Genomic DNA, 11,859 nt, shown 5'->3' on the forward strand with positions numbered 1-11,859 from the left:
GTTTCACTGCTAAATAGGGAAAATGTTGGCATGTTTTATCGTAAACCTGTGTGTGTGTGTGTGTGTGTGTGTGTGTGTGTGTGTGTGTGTGTGTGTGTGTGTGTGTGTTTGTTACTGGCTCTGATCTGATCCATGTGTTTTTGTTTCCCTCATAAAGCTCATCACGCTGCCTCACTCTGGTCGATGTGACGTCTTAATGCGCGTCCGTCCCCATTAGGTTGAATAATCAGAGAAATGTGTGTGAAAACGGTTTCCCTCAGTGTAATTCACTCTGGAACTGACGTGAACCCTAACAGGTGCCGTAGTTTGTGATCATCAATGAGCTACTCCTGAGTTTGTTTACGGGAAACCAGAAGGATTGAATAATAAGGAAATAAATGAACATTAAAAACAGAAAATAAGCTTTTAATAAACAGAGAATGAGTGGTTATCAAATCTTTGTTAATATTTACACGAATAACATATTTATTTACACACATATTTATATATTATAATACACTTTTAGTCGCATGTATTCATTAACAAGTGTTATGGTAACTCATTTTGCTTGAGGTTCAGTCGTCTTGTTGAGGTCTAGTTGTCTTGCCTAAGGTTGAATCTTCTTGCCTAAATTTGAGTCGTCTTGTTGAGGTCTAGTTGTCTTGCCTGAGGTTAAGTCGTTTTGCCTGAGGTGAAAGCTTCTAGCCTTGGTTTGACTCGTCTTACCTGAGATTGAGTCTTCTTGCCTAAAGTCTAGCTGTCTTGGTGAGGTCAAGTTGTCTTGTAAAGGTCGAGTCTTGTAAAGGTCGAGTCTTCTTGTAAAGGTTGAGACACCTTGTTGAGGTTGAGTCATCTTGAAAAGGTTGCGTCTTCTTGTTGAGGTCGAGTTGACTTGTTGAGGTTGAGTCGTCTTGTTGAGTTCGAGTCGTCTTGTAAAGGTCGAGTCATCTTATTGAGGTTGAGTCATCTTGTTGAGGTCCAAGCAGGCAGTTCTCCTGTTCTCTGTGTGTGTGTGTGTGTGTGTGTGTGTGTGTGTGTGTGTGTGAGTGAATAAGGCCTTCGTGCTCACTCGCACGCTTGTTTTCTTCTCTTGGAGTTGCCGGAGCTCACACGTGTTTGTAATTACCGCAGCAGCCCACAGTGACACAGACGAGCGTTGGCACACACACACACACACACACACACACACACACACACACACACACACACACACACACACACACACACACACACACACACACACAGATGAGTGTTGGCACCGACACACACACCAACTGCCGCCGCGCCCAGAACATGGGACCAGTAACCAGGAGGGTTAAACGCCTTTATTATTATTGTGATGTTGGCACAGCGCAATGCTACACACACGCACACACACATGTTTTAATAATGTTATTAAACTTTTACAGCCGTCACGTCTCCCTGGGAAACAGAGGAAAGTGCTGTTTGTGTGCTTTTCTGCGGAGGCAGACAATCTTGTTTATATTTTATGGAGGAGTTGTTTGATTTTACGAGCTTTCCCTCAAGAGTTAGCAACACTGACGGGTGTGTGTGTGTGTGTGTGTGTGTGTGTGTGTGTTTGTGTTTTTAGGAGAAAAAAACTCCCACCAGCTGGGGTTACGGTCCCAATAGTAATTGTGTTATTTTGCGACTGGTTATTTTGCACCATCAGCACTCGTTGGTGTTATAGTTGAACTCGTGATCGTGCTATATTGTGACTGTTTAGGACAAATTGAACGTTTGTAGCATTCGGTGTCCAGGTGGAACTAGTGATCATGTTCCCTTGTGACTTATACCAAGTAAAGATGTTGTGTTTTTTATTTATTTGTGACTGAACAGCTGAGATGAGGAGTTCTCAACCTTGGGGTCAGGATCCAATTTGAGGTTGTGAGACACTGGGAGGAGGTCGCCAGATGCCTTCAAGAAATTAAGAATATTTAAGGTCATTTTGCTTATTTTTTTACCTTTTTTCTGCAACTCCACCAAACTCTCCATATTTTAACATATTTTCATCACTTTTTCTTGTCATATTTTTTCTCCTTTTAATGCATTTTTACTACATTTCTGACACTTCTACATCACATTTCAATGACTTTTCTGCTCATTTTTTCCACTTTCCAGACATGTTCATCACTTATAAACCATTTCTACCACTTTTACACCTAATGTCACATATGTTGATCTATTATTGTCACTTTTAACCTCTTTTCATCACATTTCATGATTATTTTTGCCAATTTAACCACATACACCATTTGTCATGCTTATTATTTGCCAGTTTAAACAAATTGTTCCAATACAAACACTTTGAAACCTTTTTTTTTTTTTTTTTACCACTTTTTCTATCTGTTTTTATCCACTCTAATTTGCAACTTTTTTACCAATTTCTGTGGTTTTTAAATTCACATTTCACCTCCTTTTACACCATTTTTATTCACTTTTAACCATTTTAAACAAAAAAACAACAGACAAAGATGGAAACGTTAGAATAAAGATAAAAATCTGTTCAACGTAATCGTGTTAAACTCACATTTCTGTAACGAGCATCAAAACAAGCAAACAGATGTTAAAGTGTAAAATAAAATAATAAACATCATTAACCATTAAAATCCAGTTGTTTTAAACTAAATGTGCATGAATGTTGGTGGTGGTCAGAGCCACGCCTCTGTCAGCTGCCCTAGGGCAGCTGTGGCTACATTGTAGCTTACCACCACCGGTGTGACTGGTGTGAATGAATAATGGTTTCTGTAAAACGCTTTGAGTCTCCTCGAAGAAAGCACTAAATAGATCCATTATTATTATTATTATTATTAAATGTAAAATCTAAGTCACTAAAAACACAGATACAGCAGCACACCTCACCACTGTTACACTTTCTGTTTATCACCATTCAGTTTATCCTCTGGACCAGAGGTTGTCAACCATAGAGTCAGGACCCCATTTGGGGTCACAAGACACTGGGAGGGGGTCACCAGATGCCTTCAAGAAACTAATAATATTTTATGAACAATTTCAGCCCATTTTTCTTTATTTTTACACTTTTTCTGCAACTCCACCAAACTCACCATATTTTAACCTATTTTTATCACTTTTTCTTGTCATATATAATTTTATTTTAATGGAGCAGTGGATATATATATTATATATATATACTGTATATATATATATATATACTGTATATATATATATATAATTCTATAGGTTTTTAAAATCACATTTCACCTCCTTTTTCCACCATTTTTGGTCACTTTGAACCATTTTATTAGTGATTAAAACCATGATTTCCATCTTTAAGATGAATATAATAATAATAATAAACGTTCCTGGATAACAGTGGATATTATTCAGATGAATAAATAAATGTGGTTATCACAGATTCATAGAACAATGGACCATCATTTTACTGACTTTATGGATGGACCCCAAAAATCTCTCCTTTATTCCCCCTTATAGATGGTCCTGTCTCCACATGACTGTTCTTCAATGTTCATGTCTGTGTTCAACCACCTTCAGCTACAGTGGGGGTTCCTGCTCTATGGGACCCTTATTTTTGGGGTCATAGGCTGAACAGGTTGAGAACCACTGGCTCAGATAAATGTAAACGCTGCATCACTAGTTGTAACGATCACCAGTTGAAGTGAAACACCACGCCTGGTTTTATGGTTGAATTGATGTTAAAGGTTCAGATGCTGTCAGTGATTAATTGGAAACACGTTGATGTGAAGAGTGTGTGTGTGTGTGTGTGTGTGTTCACTCTGTACAGCTACTGTTTGCCTCTACATCCTTAACCTTTAACTGGTGCAGTGATCCCATCACGTCCCATTAACACCAGTGACAGGAGGAGGAAAACCAGTTCTGACCCAAACATATGAGGCTTTTTCATTGATTAGCATCCGTTAGCCATGGTTTATTTAATAAAAGCAACACACGGACACCTCCTGCTGCTGAGTACTGACTAGTTTAAAGTTTAAACACTGGACTCACTTTGAGACATTGTGTGATGATAGCAGACACTAAATGACAGCAAAAACACACAAAAAACAACAACAAAAATACAAAAGCTCAAACACATATACACACTGCGACAACACAAACTACTCAATTACATTTAAATAATTATGGTTTTACTATAAAATCACACAAACCAAAACTATGAGTTTTTAATGTACTTATGTGTGTGCATTTGTGTTTGTGGAGGAGATGTTTATGTGTTTATATGTTTGTGTCTATTTTTTGTTTGTGTGTGTGTGTGTGTGTGTGTGTGTGTGTCAGTGAGGTCGGTCAGCCTCTGACACTGACAGACGTAATTACTCACTACACCAGTAGACAATGACACACAGCGTGGCTGATGTTTGGAGGAATGTGTGTGTGCAGGCATCTGTCTTCATTTACATCCTGTAACCTGAAACACACACACACACACTGAGGGGCGCACTGCTCGTGTGCGCACTGAGGGATCGGCGTGATCAGTCGAACACAATCATCACACACACACACACACACAAATTGAGTGCTCGTATCTTTAGGTGTTCCAGTTTTAATTGTAAGCATGTTATCTTGTGGCTGGTTTCAGACACAGAGTTCTCAGACTACTTGGTGTTACGGTTAAACTGGAAATCATGTTATCTTGTGAAAGATGAAGCGAGGTTTTATGCTATAGTGACCCAACAAAACGTTAATATAACAAATATTTTGAAAAGCACATTTAAGAAAAAATTTAATTCCACCAAAAATTGTATTTAAAATATTTAAATAACCTTGAAGGCATTTACGTTTTTATAGGTTGGTGTTATGGTTCAACTGGGAATCATGTTATCTTGTGACTGACTGGTTATAAATTCATTAACATGGAGGATATAATTCTTGTTCTTTGTGCTGATTATTTGCTGCTGTTGACCTTTGACCTCACACACACGCAGCTGGTCACGCTGCTTCAGAAACGTAAACACGGAGTTTAGAGGATGATTAGTTATAATGTTGTTATACTAAGTTGTTTTATGTGTTGCAAAGATTACTGATATGTTTATTATGCTTTGTTATAACATATACTAATAGTAATAACTGTCATTATTATGTTATTTAGACTTATTTTAATGAATATATTATTTTGTATAGTTCGAGAAATGCAAGAAAAGAGTAAAAGAAACAACGGCGCTGAAGATAAACAACGGTAAACACTGTCACTCGTGTTGATGACCCTGAATGAACCAATCACAGTGAGTGTTTGTTGCTCTGTAAACAGCCAATCACAGCCCAGGACAGAAGATCCATCATTGAAGCATCAGGAGGAACAACAGATGAGTCTGTTGGAACGCTACGCTATACAACATCTGGATTTAATACACACACACACACACACACTGCTTTTATTCACTTTAACTGTTCGGTTTGATGAAAACTGCAAAAAAACATCCCGATGACATCATTAATTATTGAACTCTGAAAGCTGAGGAAGGTCCTGGGTTCAAATCCCGGATTGACACAAAGGGTCATTTCTGTGTGGAGTTTGCATGTTCTCCTTGTGCTTGTAGGTTTTCTTTGATTTCTTTCTCTCACCAAAAAACATGTATGTTAGATTCAAACATTTACGTTATATTAAAAAGTTACATTAGAATAAAACATTCGTTATATTAAAACATTCACGTTAGATTAAAACATTTACATTAGTTAAAATGTTTACATTAGAATTAGACGTGTATGCATTTAAATGCAGTGGGAGAAAACATAACGTTTCATTCTGATAATAAGTGGATTTTTAAATGCTTGTGAACAGTTCATCAGTAGCTGGAATAACACGTATTGATCATGTGATCAGCAGTGGAGCTAATGGTGCATGTAGCCACGTTAGCTCCATAGGAATCAGACAGTCAGGCTAAATATGCATACTCTGTACTTGTGGTACCAAGTCGTCTTGGAGAACGGACTTGTGCAGTGCACAAGCATGGACTCGTCGTTTTGGGACAAAGCAAACTTCCAGACATCGTTGTGCACAACAGTGTGTAGTATGTGCGCTCCACTGTAAACATCAAAGAAAATAATATGTATCATTGAGTAGATGTCATTGTAAATATTAAATTCTTTGTAAACCAATAAAACATTTGGTAATACATGTGGTTATGGCTAATATTGGATGGCCAAAAACACCTGTGACAAAAATCCTAAGAAGCAACCAGACAATAATAAATGATACAGGCAATTAGTCCAAACAAATATAAATAATAATTTACAATGGATCAGACAGGTATGGCTGTTGTGGCTGCCCTTTACCACATAGATAATAATAAATAGATCAGGGGAAAACGTATTTACAAAATAGTAACAATAATAAACAATAAAATAAAGAATAATAGTTGGCTATAAATGGTAGAAGGATTAAGTAGATAAAAACATTGATTAGTTTAATGATTAAACATAAAAAATGGTAACAATAATAAAGGAATCATGCACGTGTTTGAAGTGCATGCTGGGAAATTCAGCTGGCGGAGTACGCACAGGTCTCCTCTGATGCATGCTGGGTAAAATGGGCGGAGCTAGTTCTCATTCACAGAGGACTTGCTGAGAAGTGGACTTTGAATTAAAACAGGACTTGAGCCGCGCGTGATAACGTTTCACGCGTCCTCACAAGTACACAGATTGAAAAACGACCACTGTTTCTGATTGATGACATTTTGAAGGAGCTAACATGCTAATGAACATATCTTCTTTGTGTCATACGCCCTGGTCACTTAAAGCTACAGTACCACCTGTGGAGGCGGAGTCAGGAGCTGGTCTGGTGTGATACTCCTCATGTGGAGCACAGATCTGAACTCATGACCCTCCGTCAGAGCCACTCCTTCCACGGGGTTCAAAGGCGTTGCCCCGATCCTCCTCCTGGGTCGTCTCAGTAATGAGCCACATGTTCTGAGTAATCAGGATACATCGGGGGTCCATCAGGGGTCCATGTGGGCTGCCTGTCGCCGCTCTGCCGGCCATGCGTGCCCTCCTGAGGTGTTTCTGCTTTTAACTGGGGATAATTGGCCTCCAGATGAAGCAAACATGTGGAGGGCACTTTTTATTGGTATCCAAGCAGAGGTCAGTGTTCTACACATCGCTGTCTTTGCATCGGCCCAGAGAAGTAATGAGTCCCACTCAGGGATGATGTTCAGACTCTCTCCAAGCCTCACCGCTTGAGGACAAAAAACACCAAATTTCTACCAAAGTACACGACACCACAACAAAAATACCAAAAAAACACAACAATAACACTCTAAACAACAAAAAACTACACAAAACCTTAAATTAAAAAAACAAAACTTAAAATAACAACACAAAAATACACGAAACTAAGCAAAACAATACAAAAAACACAACAAAAACACTCAAAACAACAAATACATTACACACACACACAAAACAAACTAAACAAAACCCCACTCAAAATAACAAATAAAAAACACAAATAAAACACCCTAATCGACAACACAAATAGACAAAAATAACAACAAAATATATTTTTTACGTAATAGTTCTGATTAAAATAAATTAAATATTTTGTTTGGCATTAAAATTCACTGTATTTAAGTCAAAACTGTGAAACTTAGTAAATTAAATGCTTTGTTTATTTTCCTACTGAGTTTGAAAACTTTAACTAGGTTTAAATTGGACGTTTTATTAAAACCAATAAAACTGGATCCATTTTTTTTGTCGTAATTTGCCTTGCTTTTTTTATGCAGGCAATTGCAGGAACACCTGTTCAGGTCCTTTGACGTGGCACTGATAAACAATGATGGCGGTATTTCCCGGAACACCATACCGTCTTAAGTGGACGGGGAGAGTTTGGGAGGATTTTAAGCCTGTGATCAGGTTGATCTCTCTCCCTTTTGCTTCTGTTCTTTACTTTGAATGTGTGAAGGAGTGAAAATGAGCGGCTGGGCAGGTTTCTCTGAAGAGGAGCTGCGTTGGATGCAACAGAAAGGTAAAGTTTATACCAAACTTCTCCGCGGGACAGCGTCTCTGACCGCGGCCTGCCTCTGTTCCAGACCGCGGTGTTTCCTCAGCAGCAGCCCGCGGGAGGAAGCCGGCCTCGGGCAACCGGAGTCGGCAGCACCTGCTGCGGGAAAAGGCTCTGCTGTCAGCGGCCCAGAGGAGTACTATGACCGGGCTTCCGGAGCTCCAACCCGGGCAGCAGCTCAGCAAGCCTCCGGCGGTGAAGCCGCCGAGGTCAGAGCCCTCAGAGCCGGCCACGGAGCCCTCAGAGCCGGTCACGGAGCAGGAGGAGACCCCGGTGCTCAAAGAGCTGGAGAAACAAGATGCAGAAGTGTATGTTTATTTATTTATTCCCCATGTTATTTTACTGAATTTTTTTTGTCAGCTACATTTTTACAGCAGACTAAAATCATGTTATTTTTTTAACAAAACCCAGACGAAAATACTAAAAACTAAAACTATTCCGAATTATGACTTCCTGATTTTGGGCAGGGGCGGGGCATTTTGTTTTTTAAAGAGCCAATCAGAAGTCATCTTTGTGAGAGACGTTAAAGGCGGGGTATCATATTTTTTCAGGCACATAGTACCATTCTATAGCATACTCAAATATCTATGCTACCCATATTTTTCGGGAAAATGCAGCAAATTAAAAAAAAAAAAAAAAAAACTTAAAATAAATGCCCCTCTGTAGCACTCGGGTCATGACGCTTTGATTTCGCTTCGTCTCTTCAAGAAACTCCAAGTTTGTCTGACGCGCCCATGAACACGCCCCCTTCAGTACTCCTTCAAACACGCATGGATTTTGTTTTTCTGTGGCTGTATTTGAATACTTTTGACATTTTGAATGGTTATGAAAGTGAGGAGTGCAAACGTACGATCAGAGGAGAAGTGATCTTTCCCCTGTCACACACACACACACACCCCTGTTTACCCGTACTGCTGCTGGCTACTGAAGAAGTAGGGATTGCATTGTTTTTAGTGTCCGTGTACTTATTAACTTATTAATCCACTAATAATACGCTCTTGTTTTAAAGCCGGCATCTGAAAAGTGCCTGGAACAAACATAGCAGATCTTTTTGGGACATGTGTAGCTTCCAAAGATAAAGTCCAACTGTTGTTGACCAATTGTTTCATCCAAAAGAGTGGCTGTTATCTTCACATCCAAAAACACATTTTGTTGCTGAAGGCATTAAAGCAATCGACACACAGTTCCCTCTCAGCAGTTTGCTGTGACTGCAGTTGTTTTGAAGGAGCTGGAAGCTGGGGAGGGGTACGTGTTTATTTACTTTTTTATTTTATTTTTTTATTTGAATGTGTACATAATGAGTACAGACAACATAGCCATGGGTTTCTCAGAAAAGTATTTAAATAAGTAAATGCAAAGCTAAATCTGGAGATGTGGGTGCTGTGGGCTGAACTCAGGAAAAGAACATAGGAGGGGGAGGGGCCTCGTTCCCAAGGCGGAGCCTCGAGCATAACAACAGGAAAATGGCTGCTAGCAGGAGATTTAAAGATTACTCAAAACTACGTGAATCAATCTGAGCAACACTGGAGGTATATTTTTCAGGGCGGAATGACACACTAACATGATTTATAGATTGAAAAAGTGATTTTGACATAATAGCCCCCCCCCTTTAAATTAGTTAAATAAAACTAATATAATAGGAGGGAGAAAATGTAATACACAAATATATAAATATTGGTCAGAAATACAGCTGAAAAAGCCACATTGAGCTCTGGTACTGGTTGGTGGGTTAGGGTTAGTTTACCTAGTGATCAAGTTATTTTGTGACTGATTCTGAGGACAGCTGTAGTAAAAGAATCCAGAGTGTGTTTTAATTGTGTTGTGATAAACAAGGTTTGGATGAATGTAAAACACTGAGGGACATCATCAAAAAGTCACCAGTTATATTGATCACCAGTTGAACTGATACATCAAGCTTATTGTGTCGTCGTTTCCTGATCGCAGACGGGAAAAGTCTCGACTGGAGCAGCTGCAGCAGGAGCAGAAAGTGATGGAGGAGCAGAACAAACGTAAGAAAGCTCTGCTGGCAAAAACTATCGCTGAGAAGTAAGTGAACGGTTGGATGGATGATGGATGATGCGCTGCTGGGTGCTGTTTACCAGCTTCTGTGTGTGTGTGCTCGTACAGATCCAAACAGACTCAGGCCGAGGCCGTGAAGCTGAGGAGGATCCAGAAGGATCTGCAGGCTCTGGACGACATGGTTTCCAACGACATCGGAATCCTGAGAGGACGCATCGAGCAGGCTAGCTTAGAGTACAGCGCTGCTAGGTAGGGGACGCAAAACAACACACACTATGGCAAAAAAACTACACAATACAACACAAAATACCCAAAATGATAACAGTAACACACAATGACACAAAATAACACACATTACACTAAAAAAAAAACAGAGGCACGAGTGTACGTTCGTTATTTACATGTTTTTCACCAAATAATATTCATCAGCTACATTTTGTCAGAAGACTATATTCATTTTATTTAGAACAAAACCAGACAAATAATCAAACTAAAGTTATTCACAATAACAACAATTACACAATTTGACACAAAACAACACATGTTGTTTGGTGTAGTTGCAGAAAAAGTGTAAAAATGAGCAATGTTGTGCTCTATCCTGTGACAGGAAGCGTTTCAATAAAGCAGAGGCTGAGTACGTGACGGCTAAGCTGGATTTGCATCGTCGTACGGAGGTGAAGGAGCAGCTGACGGAGCATCTCTGTGCCATCATCCAACAGAACGAGCTCAGGAAGGCCCTCAGACTGCAGGAGCTGATGGAGCAGCTGCACCTGCAGGAGGAGAGCAGGGACCAGCCGGAGAGCAGGGACCAGCCGGAGAGCAGGGACCAGCCGGAGAGCAGGGACCAGCCGGAGAGCAAGGACCAGCCGGAGAGCAAGGACCAGCAGGAGAGCAAGGACAAAGAGGAGACGCAGAACAAACCCAAGCATCCTGCATCTACAGACACAGAGCCTGGGGAGCAAGGACAAACGGAGACACTGAGCGCGGCTGTGCCCAGCTGACCCTCAACACCAACGTCTAAAAGGTTCTCGGTTCAATTCCCAACAGTCTACACCCCACGCACACATTTATGTAAATATATATACATCTACACAATAAATGCTCTGATCAGCTGACTGTACAGACGTATTTGGAAGACATTTATTTTTCCTATTTTGTATAATTTCCTAAATAATTCTCAAACTTTGGCAACACTTTGTTTGACTTACATTTTCATTAATTCCAACATGTTCATTTTGTCTTTTTTTAAATAGTTTCTTGCGGTTTCATTAAGTCAGACAACTTTTTTTCAGGAAATTTAATCTGACACGTTTTGACTACCAACTGTCAGTCTTCCTCAGAGGCATATAGGCAAGACAAGGCAATGTTATTTGTATAGTGTTTGTATAGTCAGCATCCAATGTGAACATTTTTAAATCACAGTTAAAGGCACTTTTATACAAATAAATTTGCCTTACCTAGTGCATTTCATACACAAGGCAATTAAATGTGCTTTACATGATCAAAAAGTGCAACACAAAACATTCAACAGCTTAAAAATCAGTAAAAACATTAAAAATCATCAGTAAAAACATTAAAAATCAACAGTAAAAACATTTAAAATCAACAAAAATTTTCAACATGACCAAAAATGTCCCTCAATCATACACCGTAGAGAAAAAAAAAGTGACTTTAACTTTGATTTACAAATGTTCACAATGAATCTAGTGATTGCTTTGGCCACGCCCAGAAACAACTTATAAGGACACATCAAAGCAATCACTAGATACGTTTTTATTCTTCATTCATTTTTTATTATAAATTGTCAAGTTTATTTTTCAAGTTAAACAATCATTTATCTGTTTAAAAATTTACTTAAAGTTCTGTTTTAA

General features: G+C 39.2%; 1 protein-coding gene across 2 annotated transcripts; it reads left to right on the plus strand.

Annotated features, from left to right (window-relative positions):
* The first annotated feature begins 7,739 nt into the window (after positions 1-7,739).
* gorab (golgin, rab6-interacting) lies at positions 7,740-11,498 on the plus strand. 2 transcript variants are annotated; one of them, XM_028444531.1, is made up of 5 exons: positions 7,740-7,933; positions 7,998-8,277; positions 9,914-10,015; positions 10,097-10,237; positions 10,596-11,498. In XM_028444531.1, exons 1-5 carry the CDS (start codon positions 7,861-7,863, stop codon positions 10,987-10,989), a joined length of 990 nt encoding a protein of 329 aa, XP_028300332.1. In that variant the 5' UTR covers positions 7,740-7,860; the 3' UTR covers positions 10,990-11,498. The 2 variants fall into 2 exon arrangements, with proteins under 2 accessions (XP_028300332.1, XP_028300334.1); XM_028444533.1 differs by lacking the exon at positions 9,914-10,015.
* Positions 11,499-11,859: the final 361 nt, after the last annotated feature.

The sequence above is a fragment of the Gouania willdenowi genome, chromosome 4, assembly GCF_900634775.1.
Source record: "Gouania willdenowi chromosome 4, fGouWil2.1, whole genome shotgun sequence".
NCBI lineage: Eukaryota > Metazoa > Chordata > Actinopteri > Blenniiformes > Gobiesocidae > Gouania > Gouania willdenowi.

What these genes read in the sequence shown, in the direction of transcription:
- gorab (XM_028444531.1), top strand. Translation starts at nt 7,861, where the DNA reads ATGTGTGAAGGAGTGAAAATGAGCGGCTGGGCAGGTTTCTCTGAAGAG. An exon ending in GCGTTGGATGCAACAGAAAG is followed by an intron (nt 7,934 to 7,997) that starts GTAAAGTTTATA and finishes CCTCTGTTCCAG; the next exon opens with ACCGCGGTGTTTCCTCAGCA. An exon ending in GAGAAACAAGATGCAGAAGT is followed by an intron (nt 8,278 to 9,913) that starts GTATGTTTATTT and finishes TCCTGATCGCAG; the next exon opens with ACGGGAAAAGTCTCGACTGG.